The sequence below is a fragment of the Limulus polyphemus genome, unplaced genomic scaffold (assembly GCF_000517525.1).
Source record: "Limulus polyphemus unplaced genomic scaffold, Limulus_polyphemus-2.1.2 Scaffold3357, whole genome shotgun sequence".
NCBI classification, from domain to species: domain Eukaryota; kingdom Metazoa; phylum Arthropoda; class Merostomata; order Xiphosura; family Limulidae; genus Limulus; species Limulus polyphemus.
This window is the reverse complement of record NW_013668967.1, coordinates 12,462-29,079: the sequence shown is the minus strand read 5'-3', so window position 1 is coordinate 29,079 and position 16,618 is coordinate 12,462. Positions and strand designations below refer to the sequence as shown.

The following is a 16,618-nucleotide window of genomic DNA, read 5'->3' as shown; positions in this document are numbered from 1 at the left end:
AAAGTAGACAAATGCAACAAAAGCCATTACAAATTCTTCCAAGCTAGTCGTTAACTTTCCCACGGGAATTAATCTCGTACTGTGATTGAAATTAACAATATTCTGTTCAGAATACAACGTTATACAATACATCATTTGATAGATTAAAATCTTGACTTTCCATTGGTTATAGGTAATATATAATGAAATGTACGAGAACTATCAACGAATTGTGAAAGAGAGGATGGGACAAGTGGGTGTGGCAGGAGGGGTCTAATTTTCTATTGAATAGCTCTGTCACCAAACAAAATTGAAGTTTATAAAAATTATGGTTTGTCTAAGCAATAACGATTTTATAGAGTAATCTACATTTAACTTTGTACCTTTTCGACGGGTAGTGAATAAAATAGGGATGATGATATGCTAAGAGAAAATGTGTCACGTAGGCCATAATAGTGGAAATTCAGGATTTTTTTAAAAATTGCCTTGTAGAATTAAGAACTTAAAACTTGTATACTATGAAAATATGAATTATTAGCTAAGATTTTATGCTATTCTAATTCGTATAACATAAACGAAAAGTAGTTTAATAAAATTTTGAATGTAAGACACTAAAAACTTTGTGTCATGCGCAGTAAAGTGCACCCAGGCCAATAGGGTTAAAGAGCAAGCATGTTTGGTGACTGGATTCGAACTCGTGATCTGTTGCAGATTGCCAGTCTAGCATCCTAAACACTAGGTCATGTCAGGCCCTTATGCACTTTGAAATGATCAAAATTATATCTACAAACAAACCACAGATTGTGAAAAGTTTTGGTACTACTTAATATGACATTCAAACATAAAATTTTAAACATCACCAAACAAGATTTTGAGAGAAACAATTTAAAGACAACCAATTTATGTTATAACAAATTAAAGATAATTTGTTTTACATTAAATATCATACTATATAATGGCACAATTCACTAATGTTTTGAAAATACTCATGTGCAGACTAAATGTTTAAATATTCCTAGCTCATTACTGTTACCCTCATATAAATAATAATCTACATAAAATTCACTGTGATTGTGTATGCATATGCTGCATAGAGCTAGCCAATCAGTAGAATTTGCTAACTGATTGATTGTCAGGATCCTTATTTATTACATCCAATTAATTAATTATTCTCACACAAGACTGATAGTTGAATTAGTCAAAAATAGTAACAATCACAAACACTAATTTTGATCAGTTGATTATTTGAACTTGAGTTGTGACAATAACTGATTAACTCTCTCAACATGGGCTCGGTCAATCTGACCAACCACATGACCTCCTTGTACTCATTCAAAGTTTTTACAGATTTGATACCACTAATTTTTAATATAGTGTGTATATCTTCACGAAATTTGGCAATCTTTCAGTAAATATCAAGTCTTTCACATACAAAAAATCATATTTTTTTGTGAAGTTTTTTAATAAACTAAAAAAGATTTGTCAATGAATATATCAAGAATTTGTTTTGAATAGTCCGTTTGCAAAGAGATTTTCATGTTAATACTAAAAATACTTTTCTTCGTCTCAAATTTAATTTGTGTGCAATTTCTAAGACCTCCTTAATACATTTCATTTAGTTTTCACTAAAACTTTATATTTTATCTGTTATTTTCGCTACCCTAACTCTATACAGGATCAGCCAACCTCGTAACCACCAAAAAAAAAAGAAAGAAAGAAAGAAATCTAAATTACCCATTTTTCTTTCCAGAATGACTTCAAATGTTACATGAAACTACATTTGTTTATCCTAAGTAGCTTTAAACTCGTAAACATCTATTTATTCTTAAATTATATTATTTTATTACACTTTACACCATGTCTAACTCCTGTTCACACCATTATAAGTTGAAACTCACTTGGGGAATGTGTAGCTCACATTACACTATCGAATTACCTTACCCATGAGCTACTCAGGGCTGCTCGCATGCGTGCCTACTGAAATATTTAAATTATATTTTTATAATTTATTTTACTTGATCTAACCTTAACTAACCTAAAGAGTTTCCTATTTTCACATATTAGTTACTTTTATAATAATAAATAAAGAATAAACATGAAAAACAAGAAAGAGAGACCTTACATTTGTATTCTTTTTTTTTTTGTCTGTTGACTATCATAATAGCCTATCAAATCTACTGTGAGACCATATTTTTACATTACCATACTACCAAGAGTGTTTTCTTTGTTTTTTCTTGAAACAGAAAAGCAATTGCCAAAGTACTTACTTCAGCAAAATAAACAAGCAGAGAAATCAAATACTTATTATCATTATGTCGTACATAAAAATAAAAAAAATCATAAAGTCAGATTACTTCATATGATGAAGAAAGGCTTCAGACATAATAAACAACAGTTAGAAAATTTAAAGTCCATACAAGAAAGGGAAAGATGAGTTTTTTTATAGGTTAATAATGACATTTGCCCTCATAAAAACATGATACCAAGCTTGAAAATGATAAAAATACATTTTTTGAGCACTAAAAATAAATCTTAGAGAACTACAGATGTTAACCTTGTGCACTTTAAAAGAAATATCTTAATTTATAATTTAGTACATATTCTTAGTGAGCAAAATAGAAGTGATATCTCGAATCTGAAGGAAATTAAATTTTTTATAGGTTGTGTTCAACATAGAATTCTACACATCAAAAAGTGTGAAGTAACATAATAAACCTGCCAATATAAATAAACACAAAATTTTAGTTATTGTTAAGGATGTCACAAACTAATATCAGAAGAACTCTGTTTTTCAACACCATAAATGATCAAAGCTTCTTTGTAACATAATAAAGGTTTATTATTTATGCTTGGTGACTTATTGATAATAGTAACTACACAGCTTTAGAAATATGAAGTCCTCTATACACAAAAGCTTTATCTATAAAAAGTTTTGGACAACAATATGTCTAACTTTCACAAGCTAAAAAATCTTACCTGGGAAGGAAATATCTTCACTGCAACAAATTCATTTAACATTTGTGCTTTCCATACAGCACCAAATCTTCCTTGAGCTTTTACCTCCATAAGCTGCACTGGCCTCAGGCTAAGAGGTGAAGGAGGAGGAAGTGGAGAGGGATCAATAGTGGGAACTTCATTGAAGTAAGCCATTTTACGGTGTCTATATGCCCAGTAGGCTACAATGAGGACAAGAGTAATTCCTAACAAAGGTGCGAGTGTATATAACAATGTGTTAAGTACAGGATTCCCCCCACTAGCCATTGGAATAGGAACACTGGTACTGGATCTCACAGCTGGAAAAAAAAGTTTTTGTTTATTTTACACAAGTGAGATGACAACAAACACACACACACACGTCTCTGTCAGATTATTATTACGCAACTGTATTCAACTTAATTAAGTTTTGTATATCTTAAAGAAGCTCCCCATACCAATTTAGGGTTTTATGAACAGTTTCATTCTTTTGAATTATTTCATTTTTACAACACACCTGTCAAGTCACTTAAAAATAATATTAGCCATTAACAAGATTAAAGTTATAAATATCATATTTTTATTTCAAAAAAAGAGGTTGGAAAAAAAAGAATACAAATCATGCTATAAGCTTAACATACTTCTGCCATTTGTTTTCTTATACACCTTCTACTGATTACTGTAGCTTCAGATGCTGATAATAAATAAAATGTCTGTTATGCTAAACACATATTTAATTTTGGCTATAATTGATAAACTCATAAGTATATTTTAGTTCTTTAATTCTTTTATTTATTACTAACCTATAATGCACAGAAGTAGCATTTTCTTTCACCCTTCTTTTGAAAAAATATTGAGAAATGAATTCCTTAACCATATAGCGATTATAAATAAACCAATATTACAAGATTATTTATACCACAGCAAGTTTGTGGTAAACTACGAAATAAATTTTCCTAGACCCCAAACCTGATTGAAAAGTACACATGTTCTAAAAACTGAATTAATTCTACACCATACATTTCAATTAGAAAAAAAATGCACATTCCATTATTTTTACATTTTCTTTCTTCTTCATAACATATTTTGAATTTATGCTAATACTCTGATCATAGAATTTTCATTAATACTGCAATAATGGTTTGTTCACTGTGTTTGAATGGATGACATGATTTTGAAAAAATGTTTGGTATTTAAGTTATGAAATGAAAATATTACTTTTAATAGTTACTTTAGCAATTATTTACATTTCATATAATTGATGCCACCTGCATGGTATTATAAGGTAATATAAAACTTTCAATTAATGCTAGTTTTATTTCAATTTTACTGTTACTTTAATCAAGATAATAATTCATACATGCCAGTCTAATAAAAGATTAAATGAGTATGTCATTTCAGAAATTCAACAGAAAGCTAAAGCAAAATTTTAAGTTATCCAAACAAAAGTATCTAGTTGTAATAATCACTGTCATTTCACAAACTAGAATTTTAGTCCGATATACAAGAAAACTATAGAAGAAACACAGATATAATGAACATTTAATACATGATTCTATAATACCATTCTTACTGTACTTATGAGCTTCAAGTTATACTAGGATTAAATACTTGAACTAGCAATAATATTAACAAAATTTAAACCTTAACTTATTATAAATAGACTTTTGAAATAAGAATGAAAAACAAATCATAGTGTAACAAATACATATAATGACTCATGTCTGTCAATTATTAACCTAAATATATTTATCAAGCTTCACATAGTATGAAAATCTTAATTAGAAGTCAGTTCAAAATCAGGAGTGCAATTAGTAGGAAAATAAATTAAAGAGAGAAATATTACAACTCTTTCCAAATGGGATCAATGGATTACATGGACCTTTTAACCCAAAGTTAACCATCAGTTTCCATACTATACTTGTAATATGTTTTGTGTATCTTTGTGAAATCTAGCAAGATTTCATTAAACATTATAAGTTATTTGCACAATAAAAAAAATCAGATTTTGGTTAAGTATTTTTACTAAAGAATAAGAGTGTTGCCTGGTCCAAGTGCAAATTAATTTTCATGTTCAGAATAAAAATACTTTTCTTCACTTGAAAATCTTCAAATTTCATTTATGTAACATCTAGAATCTTCTAAATAAATACCAAACATTTTTTTCAGTTAATTTTTATATTTCATCAACCTTAAGTCGATATGGACTTAGTAAATTTGACTGACCTTGTAATTACTATAACAAGATATGAAAAAATTTAATTGCCTTTTTTTATTTCTGGAATGACTGTAAATTGTAACAGGAAACATTTGTTTATCTTAAATAAATTAAGTCTTTGAACCATCTACATAAGATTATACTTAAATTTATTGTTTTCTTGCGAACCATGTCTAACTAATAATTCTGCTTTACAAGTGGTAAATCACTTGGAGAACATGAAGCTCATGTTACTGTGTTGAATGATGTAACACACAAGCAACTTGTGAGCATACCTCATCAAGCATTATTATTTTTTGTTTCATTATCTTTCCTACTCTAACCTAATAAGTTACTAATTTTTACCTTTTAGTTTCTTTTATAATAACAAATAACAAATATACACAAGAAACAAAAAATATAGTATTTTCCCTTGATTTCTTGTTTTATGCTGTCAGTTACCAATGAAATTTAAGCCTACTGTTTATATATTGATTGTACTAGTACACTCAATAAATTTTATTTACTTAAGTAATGCACCTAAGAACACAAAATAATAACATGCACAATATAAACAACATCCTATAACTATTATAATTTAAATGGCTTTCTCACTATGACATAAGAGCCTTAAAATATTTCCCTAAGCTTCTCAATCTTAACATTGTGAGAGAAACTTCCAAACTGAAGACTGAAAACATCGTAATATAATACGCCATTTCACAGGTTAAAACTTTGTCTTTTTATTGATTATGAGTGGTATAATACAAAACATCAGAGAGAACTATTCCCAATTTGTGAAAGAGATGTTGCAAAATTGATGAAAAAAACAAACAAACAAAGACAATTGTACATTTCACAAATATTTCATTTATTAACAACAATGGTTTGGCCAGTAAAGGCATCATCAGGTACATGATCATGTTGAAACTTTGTAGAATGGATGGCAACTGCCTGTTGTAGAGACACAAGTGTGCCATCCATACTACAAAGTTTCATCATGAATACTCTGCCTAAACAATCTATCAGAATGATGTTACATGAATGTGGACGTGACAAGTGGGTTGGACTTTCTGTTCACATCACCATAAACAATGAAGACTGAAGGATAGAAAAGTTAGATTCTGCCTAAGTAACATATAAAACAATGAAAACTGTGTAACCTGAGCACTTTCAACAGCACTCAGGTTACAAGGTTTTTGTCATTTTATATTAAGACTTCTTGAACCTATGTGTTTTTCTGACATCATGAACCTAAGTAACATATAAAACAATAAAAACCATGTAACCTGAGCGCTTTCAACAGCACTCAGGTTACAAGGTTTTTGTCATTTTATATTAAGACTTCTTGAACCTATGTGTTTTTCTGACATCATGAACCTAAGTAACATAAATATTACATACATATTACAATGAGTAATATATGTTAAACTCCATGCTTATCAGAGGGGTGGTAAATAAATTAGAGAATGGGCAAGATCTAGAGAAAAAATGTGACAATTCTCATGCTAGGGGAGATTGACAATTTATTAAAACACAAATTTTATATAATATTAAAAGTTAATTTATTAACTACATATTATTGCCAAGTCTATTCATATATATTGATAATGAAGTGGTGTAATTAATCCTCTCACTATGGGCAGGACAAAGTGCACGTCATAAAGTTTTAGAAAGTTACATTCAAAATTTAATTAAACTACTTCATTATCATGGTATACAAATAAACTTGGCATAAAAGCACAGTTAATAAATCAAATTTTAATATACGTTTTAAGTTTATAAGGAAATATTTAAACAATTCTCATTCTCACTCTAATATGAGAATTGTGACATTTGTTCTCTAGGCCTTCCCTTTGTTTTAATATATTTACCACATCTACTAGAAGTGTGAAATTTAAACGTAAATTTCTTATTATAATATTGTTATCACTCAAGTAAAGCATAATTTTCATACCTTTCAACCTATTTAGTTACAGAGCCATCAAATAAAAAATCAGACCCCTTTTGTTATGCCCACCTGTCATATCCTCTCTTTCACAAACTGCCAATAGTTCTCCATGAAGTTAAATACTACATAACTTATAAGCAATCAAAAGTCAAAATCTTAATTTACCAAATGCTATATTATATTCTCCAAAGTTGTAGAAGATTCTCAAGAGTAAGAATCAACAATGTGTGTATGTAAACGTGATTTATTTAAGTAAATAAAAAATTATTGAGTATAGTAGTACCATTAGTATAAAAAGTGGGGTTATGTTTCATCGACAGCAGACAGCAAAAAAAAAAATAATCTAGATAAGTATTATATTTCTATGAGAATAACTGAAGTTTAAAAACTAGAAATCTATTAAATTAGGTATAATAATGAAAAATAATAATAAAACTTTTCACAGGGTATGCTCACTAGCAGCTCACGAGTAGCCTATGCCTCATATAATTTGATAGGGTATGTAACGAATTTGTTGTTATATATTTATTTTAATATTAACGTTGTTTGGATTGAGTTTATATTTAAAAACATGTATAGCTTGTAGTATTAGATATGTATTGCACAATTCCCGCCTATTCTCCAAAGTTGTAGAAGATTCTCGAGTGTAAAAATCAACAATGTGTGTATGTAAACGCTGTAACCAGTATTATTACGTAAAACTGAAGTTTCTAGAAAACGTATATAAATATAACTAACGTGACAAGTCAAGAGAGTGTCTATTATTAGTTCGCTATAATCGCTGTGCTATAAAACTTCGAAACCTATAACTGTGATTGTTATAATGCTTATCGATCGGAAAACTTAAGATATCTGACCAGGAATATTTATAAATTTCGAACATTACTAATCATTTAACTTCAGTGGATTCTCATTGGACATGAGTAATTTTACGAAAACATAACCAACTTCAACGGCAGAAAACAGCACGTGTGGCCAAGGGGACAAAGCTAGCTAACTTCCCGGTGAATCATACTTACATCAACTCGCTCACTATAAACCCTCGATAAGATATCAAGGAAGTCCCAGACTAGAAAGAAAACTTTATATTATTTGTAAGTTTGTGAAACTTTAGTTTATGAATCATTGTTTGTAATAACTATTTCTGATAATTGTTATTGTAAATTGTACTGTTGTGTGTATATTAAAACGTATTTGTGTTAAAAACGAAAACGGTGTGTATCAAACTTGTTGGCAAATATCGTAAATTGACTAATATTTCGGCTTATATTTAAATAACTCAAGTTGTAAATCACTTGGCGAATGTGTAGCTGAAGTTACCAGTTACGTATTAGAATTTTGAATAGTTTGAAGCTGAGTTAACTGATAATTTAAATTTAGTAGTTAAATTGTACTTTGGATTTAGTGTAAGATTATTACTCAGACAAAGTTCAAGGGGCAATAAAATTCAAGTAGAAACAAATGTATATTTCTACAAAATTTAAATTATTTAGGATTTATTTCCTATCTTTTATGGTGGTTATGACATCTGTCAAATAGGGTAGAGAAAATAACAGATAAAATACAAAGTTTTACAGAAAAAGTTTGAAACTTATTTAGGGTGTTTTGGAGATTAAGAAAATAAAATGCGACAACTTTCAGAGGAAGATAAGTATTTTCAGTGTTAGTCACCACTTTGACTCCATATACTTATAGAAATTTTTTAGTGAAAATACGTCATTAAAAATTATAATTTTTTCCCCCTACAAAAGACTTACCGAAAGCTTGCAAAGTCTTTATGAGGATATACAGAACATAAGTTATAGTATTAAAACTATAAAGGTCAACTTGGGGTCATGAATTTGTCTGCTTCAACCAAGCCCATAGTGAGAGTGTTAAACCTCGAATGTAATTCTGTAAAAGTCGTGACATGAGCACTTTAACCTACTAGTAGCAAGACGGTTAATGAATATCCTTACTGAATTTTACTTCCATTGTTAAGAAAGCAAAATAAATAATGAATAACCAGTGGTAAATAACTTTAAAATACATCAGACAAAATCAATGGAGTACAGGTATTGGAATGCAAAAGTCAAATACAAGAAGGAATTTGCTATCTTACTCATTATTATATGACACTAGTTTGAATACATATATGTCCACAAGAATAAATTATATATATTGTAATTCTTTACAGCTAAATAATGAATGGCATAAATCTATACAATTACCATCTTCACTGGTTGAAACAATTGGCACTCTGGTTATATTGCTGTTGCACATATCACCTTCACAACAGCAAAACAACAAGTTTATATTTGGATCTTTCTGAGTCTTTGTGCATTGTGATCCTGTAGTGCAGTCGTGTTTGTTACCCACCCAGCATCCTAAAATGTGGAAAAATGTAAAACTGGCTATTTAAACTTGTACAAATTTTGTAACACATAAATTATAGCTAGCTCACTTCGAGTCATGTATTCTGATATTTAAACTTTTGTCTGAAAAACTAATATTTCATCCCTATTTATAGACAAAATCTACAATTTTAATGTATAACAACACAATAAAAAAAAAACTTGATGCAATATAATGTCCTCTTTCTATTTCATAAAATCTAAATTCAAGTATAGTTGGTTATTAAATACATCAAATCAGAGCTAAAAAAAAAAAAGAGCTATTTTATTGTATTATCTGTCAGTTTATAAGCTAATGAATAACTAGTGCACTGTATACAGTTTTAACACCTGAACTTATAGAATAACTTATGATCACTAATATAAGAAACATACCTAAATGTATGTTTGATTTTAACCATACTAGTACCTGACATGAATAGCATTTGAAGCAAGTTATTACTTTAATCACTCATACAAAGATTGTTTAATTGGTTTACTGAAAATAATATTTGATGCAAGTTATTACTTTTCTATAACTGAAACGAATTAATTAGTTTTAAGAACTGATTTAATAACTGGTGCACATGAAAAAACAGAACAAAAATTTCATTATGCATGTCATACATTATGTATATGGCTCACCTTTTAGTTTAATACTGAAACCCTCTGGTTTTATTTGCCAAAGTATGTAACACTGGTTCCCCTTATCAGGACTTAAAGACTTACAATCCTCTGTTCCATTGCAGCCAACACCAAATCGGCTGTTCTTGCAAGCAGTTTCATTGTAATATTCACAATTCATAGAGTTAGAGACTGTTGTTGCTCTCACAGCTAAATGAATATAAAAATATAGTTATACAAATAACTTTATGTAAAATAGCTATATATCATTCTATTTATAATATTTGCATAATGGTGTAAAAAATTATTATTTTTGAAACTTTCATATAAACTGGTGTGGTACTGGTTACCCAAACTGTTTATAAAAAAAACAAAAAACTATCATTCCTGGATGTTTTAATGCCCAGAATAAAAAGCAAAAACTGCAAAACAAGACTACCAATACCTTAGGTCTTTTCAGCACAAAGTAAAGGTATCATGTGAGTTCATATAATAGACTAAAAACATAATTTTGGAATTTTTATGGACATTCCAGGAGTTAAGAGTAGCCTACAAACTGGTAGTTGGTACTGTTTACAAGCTTCCCTCTAGGCTATTACTTCAAAATTATAAACAGCTAATGCAGATAACCCTTGAGTAACTGCAAAAGAACTAGTACAACAAACTCATTTCACCAGCTTTAATGTGAGGGTATGTAATTGTACACATGAAAGCTGTATTTTGAAATGCATGATTGTGACCATTTGTACATTTCCTGTTAACTTTCTGATAAATGTTTGTATTTTATTTTTCAGTGTTTTCATAGAAGGTTTTTACATGCTCAATAGTTCTAATATTTTTATTTCAGTTAACTGTTATTTTCATGAAATAATTTTAGCAAATATAGTGGGTTAGAATAATACTTTTGTTTCTGTTAAATCAGATGATAACATTGAGTTCTTAGGTAACTGATATGTTTTGGAGAATAGTGGGATTGGACTATTACTCTTCTGATGCACCTAGAGCTTGCTTGTTTTTAAGTACACATTTACACAATGGGCTAACTGCACTCTGTCAACAATTGGAACTGAACCCCAAATTTGGCATTATAAGTCAGTAAAGTTAATGCTGACCCAGAGGAGCATTGGATGCATGGCAGTAACAGGATGGGAACCATAGATACACAGTCTGACATGCTAATCACTGTGCTGTGCTTGGCACTTTACTACCTATAATTTGAAAATGGCAAAACAATTCTCTGATTTCCATAACATTAACTACCAATTCTGTTTTGCATAAATTAAATCATCTCACATGTGCATGTAACCAGAAACTTCAAACTTTACAGCTAATTAAAACATGCAAAGCACCAAGAGTTTAATAATCAGCTTTCACTCAAAGTGTTAAAAAACTGGAAATATGTATATATATTTTGGGAGAGAATAATACAAAAAACTATAAATTATGTAATTCATTAGAACAAGCACACTTAAGAACTCTTTTGCATCAAGAGAAGTAGAACAAGATATGATATCATATCCTTCAGTGCTGTTGCATATGTTTCATTCTCGTGCTAAGCTGATGGAGATGGATGATAAAGATGAAAAATCACTTTCTTGCAAGTGAAAAAAACAATCAAACCAGAGCTGCTCTCAGTAGAGTGTATACCTCTGCTACACAATATTAGTCATAATTGGCTCACAAAAAATTAAGAAAAATGTGTTCATATGTCCATCGTTATCATTGGACATGGACAGAATAATATTTTACATATGTTCACCAGGTTTCATCAAAATCCAATCATTTTTGACTGAGTTACAGAGCAAAAATATTGTGAAAAATCAGTCCCCATGTTAACAGATCGGGATTTTTTTTATCTTCATGACCTTGTCCCTCCAAAAACTAATCACTTCTAAGTTAGATCATAATCCAAATGTATACCAAATCCATTTAGCTATTTTCAAGAAATCATACTGACAAACACGCACACACACGGGGATGAAAACATAACCTCAATCAACCTTTGGTGGCAGAGGTAAAAGTTATGAAACTGAATTAAAAAAATAATAATAATTATAGAAATCTACCTAATGAAAATAAATGAAAGTTATGCTTCATAAGAGATTTTCATCAGGATATCTTGACTGAAATTTTGCACAAAGCTACTTGAAGGCTGTCAGTACTAGCCATTCCTAATTTTGAAGTAATAAACTAGAAAGAAGGAAGCTAATTAACATCATTGATCCACCACAACATAACAGTACCCTCACAGCTGAAATGACAAGTATTACCAGCTATCATATGATCTACAGATTGTGAGTTAAGAACCCTAACCACCAGGCTATACTAGACCTGTCTCAGTACACAGATATACTACACTAAATTAGGGTTATTTTTAGGGTTTTTATGATATAAATAAAAACATTTTGTTGTACCTAGTTATGTTAATACACTACCACATGTGGCATCTCACCATTGAATTTATAGTTTTTACTTCTTTTTTTTTATTACACATGGTTTTCACAATGAAGTTCTCTTATGTTTCCCAGACCTTACTGAAGGAAAATTGCACACAACTTCAGATATACTTTTTTTTAATCTATCCAATGTTTTGACATAAAGTTTTGTAACCTGTGATGCTCAAAGACAGTCAAAAAAATACACAAGACATAATACCAAGTGGAATAAAAAACATTTAACCAAAGTTGTTTGACATCTTCCTTGAACATGGTTCCATCCTTCCATCAAAAACTTTAAAAAGTAATAAAAGTTCCCAGACCTTTCCTGATCAAAATATGTTATTCCCCAACTATTAGATCCATAGTTGTAATGTATCATTGAATTATTGACTGTAATAATATGTGAAACTATTATTACAATATTATTAATATATTGTTTAATAGAAAAATAGCCAGGCTTTATGTAAAGAGTCACAGTTTGCTCAAATGTTATCTTGAAATGTTTCAATATGATTGGTCACAAATTGCTGAATATTTTGATTAATGTATTTTAGTTTTTCAAGAACCTCTTTTCAAACTTGAAAACTGAATATACAACTTTCAAGCTGCCCTGTGAATCTTTAAATAACATAAGTAATATCATATTAGTACAGTTGTAACAAATATACCAAGTGGCAAGTATGATAAATATCACAAGTACGAGAACACAAATACAAATATTTATTCATTAATACAGCTGTAAATTATAACTGAAATTTTGCCCACAATCAAATAATATATTCAATCTCAACAATATTCTTCAAAAAATATCAAACCAATGCTATCACCTTCCCTGTACTTTATAAAAACCAAATAAACTGTGCCAGGGTGGAGGTAGGTTTACAACTTATAATTTATTTATTCTTTGTTACTCATAACTATCATAGCAGACAATTCTTTTTGATACACCAAGGGTGTAGTTTCAGATTCACTGTCACAAACAGCTTGGTAGTAAGGGAAGCGTTAACTCAAAGAATCCAACATCCTTGAAAAGAGATTGGTGTAGCATGACAGAATTACTCAGGTTCGGGGAATGTAATGCATTAGAAACTTAACCCTACCAACATGGATCAAAGGTCATGTCATCGTGTCTGTTCAAAATTTTATTGAACTACTATTTTATGAATGTATGTCAACAAGTTTGATATCAAATTGTTGATTATAATTCAAATCTTAGTATTATACATTAGTTAATTTCTTAATTTGAAAGTATATATATTAAAAAAACACACCTAAATAATGATTTTTGTGTGCCATGTGGTATGTTGAATGCAGCATTGGTTCAGAGTAGATGTTTGTGATGTCCAAATACAAAGTCTATAGTTTTTACAAACTAGGTATTCAAATTACTGATACTGATAAGCTAGAATATAAGATAAGAACCTTCTAGCTTTTCTATTTTCTGAGATATTAATATATCTATTGAATTTACCAAGATGGCCCCACCCACATAATTTTTGGAAATACTTGCTCATGTACACCTACTTCACCCAGTGATGTCTGTATAACCAATCAAAAGCTCAGAATGTCCCCTAGTGGTTTTCTCAGCCTCTTTGAAGTACTTGTGCAGGGAAACCCTTTCTTTTTCTGGCAGATTTCAAACGATAAGGTAAGTCTTTAGTGAGCTCAAAATTTCATATTTTTTTAGACCAAGTACGACGTAGTTACTAAGCTTTATAAATTATAGTGTAATTCTATGGTACTGATACAGTAATTTATGATTTTTGGTTATTTCAAAATGTATATATAAAACCTAACAAAAACTTTAGTTTTACAACTTCCACATGCAAAATTTGATAAGGTTAGCAACTTACGGCAAGTAGCAAATGAGTACAAAGTTTGTAACTAGAAGAGATAAATGTCTTTGTATAGTTCTGTATTTCTATGTTTTAAGAAAATAACTGGAGTTTAAGAACTTGTTTGTAAATAGTAATAATGTATTATAACTGAAATGTGATGGTATTTTATAAAATACTAGTCCACTAAAACACAGCCAAGACAGGTCACTCTGTGAAGGGTAATTTTATATTCTTGGATACAGTAACATGATTGCATGTGTGCTGCATCATTACAACTTCTGTAATGTTAGCCAGGCACAGCTGAAAGGTCAATAACATAAAAATAATAAATATATATATTGATTTATAATGTTATGAGATTGGAGCTATTCAGACTAAAAATTTGTATTTTCGTATTATAATCTGTAGTCATTCTAGAACAAAAAAAAAAACAATTTTTTATCCATTTCCTAATTTTTGTGGTGGTTACGAGGTTGGTCAAATCGACCAAACCCATTAGTGAAAATAACATATAAAAGATAAAGTTTTTTTCTAAAAAAAAGATTTGATAATTATTTGGAGGTTATAAAGATTTTGCCTGTGAAATTTGAAAATTCTCTGATGCATAAAAGTATTTTTAACAAAAAAAGAAAAATGCATGAAAAAATATTACTTAAAAAATGTGACATTTTGCGTACAAAAGCCTTGCAATGTTTAATGATAATCTGCAAAATTTCACAAGATATGCTTACTGTTTTAAAAGTTATAGCATGTAAACTATAACAATGACAAAATGGATACAAGGTCAGTCTCTGGGACCAAACCCATTGTGAGAGAGTTAACCGATCTTTCACGGGATAGGTGGTATCCACCCAGCTCGTAACCAGAGTAATACTATGATTTTTGATAATGTAAGAGTATCTTTACAAAATTTTTCAGATTATTGATAAACATTACAAGGCTTTTATACACAAAATAATCAGGTTTTTAAATTATGTATTAAGATTTTTTAATTATAGGTTTTCTCATAAAAATGTTTTCTTTCTGAATATTGGCTATCCAACATATTTCACTACTGTATCTCTGTATGGGTTGGTTCAATTTGATAACTTCGTAACCTCCATAAAAAAATTAGGAAATAAATATAAATTATGCCTTTATCAATCTAGAATTACTACAAATTATAACATGAAAACATAAATGTTTAGACTAAATAACTTAAATCTCATTATATTATACATCTATATATATTTATTATTATTATATTGACCTTTCAGGTATGCCTGGCTAACAATACAGCAGTTACAATGACGCATCATATGTGCACTCCTGTTACCATATCCAATAATATAGCATATATATTATATCCAATAATATAACCTTTAGTCTTTACAAAGTGACCTGTCTTAACTGTATTTTAGTAGACTAGTATTTTGAAAAATACAGTCACATTTCAATTATTATACATTATATATGTATATAGATTATTGCCATTTACAAACTAGTTCTTAAACTTATTTTCCTTAAACCATAGAACAGTAAATGAAGAAGTAAAACAATTATCACTTCTAGTTATGATCTTTGTACTTGGTTACTACTTGTCATAGGTTGAAAAGCCTTTTAGAATTTTGCAGTGGAGGATATAAAACAATTTTTTTTTTAGGTTTTATATATACAGTTGAATAACCAACAAATCATAAATTACTGTATCAATACCACAGAATTCCAAAATAATTTATCAAGCTTACTAACTAAGCTGAATTTCAGTCTAAAAAAAAAGAAGAAATTTTAAGCAGACTAAAGACACAATCTACCTCTTTGAAATCTTGGTTCGAAAGAAAGAGATGGCATTTAAACACTTTAAAATGGCTGAGAAATCCACTAGGGGGACATATGAGCTTCTGATTCATTATTTGTGTCATATATAGAAGTAAGTGTATATAAGGGAGTGTTTCAAAAAATGGAAAGAGGTGGGCAGGGTGCCACCGTGTTTGATATATTACATGAGCAATATCATAGCAAGATGTTATTTTATACTGTAGCTTGTCAATATTGGTAATTTGAGTTCCTAATTCATATGAAACTATAGACTTAGTATTTTGACATCACAAATATCTAATTTGAACCAGTGCTGCATTCAAAATACCACGTAACACACAAAAATCAATGTTTAACTGTGTTTTTTTTAATATTTACTTTTAAATTAAGAAATTGAGTAAGGTATAATACTAAAAAATGAATTATAATCTACAGTTTGATATCAAACT

At 29.4% G+C, this 16,618-nt stretch overlaps 1 protein-coding gene across 4 annotated transcripts in view; it reads right to left on the bottom strand.

Moving 5' to 3' along the window:
* LOC106469210 (activin receptor type-2A-like) overlaps nucleotides 1-16,618 on the bottom strand; it is a 51,594-nt gene that overhangs the window by 26,738 nt on the left and 8,238 nt on the right. For 3 of the 4 annotated variants that reach the window (XM_022397661.1, XM_022397664.1, XM_022397662.1), the window contains exons 3-5: nucleotides 10,118-10,306; nucleotides 9,311-9,466; nucleotides 2,956-3,272 (exon numbers count right to left, since the gene is read on the bottom strand). In XM_022397661.1, the coding sequence (XP_022253369.1) occupies nucleotides 2,956-3,272; nucleotides 9,311-9,466; nucleotides 10,118-10,306 (662 nt within the window). Of the gene's footprint in view, nucleotides 1-2,955; nucleotides 3,273-9,310; nucleotides 9,467-10,117; nucleotides 10,307-12,162; nucleotides 12,295-16,618 lie in introns of those variants that run through there. The other variant, XM_022397663.1, reaches the window with a different exon arrangement.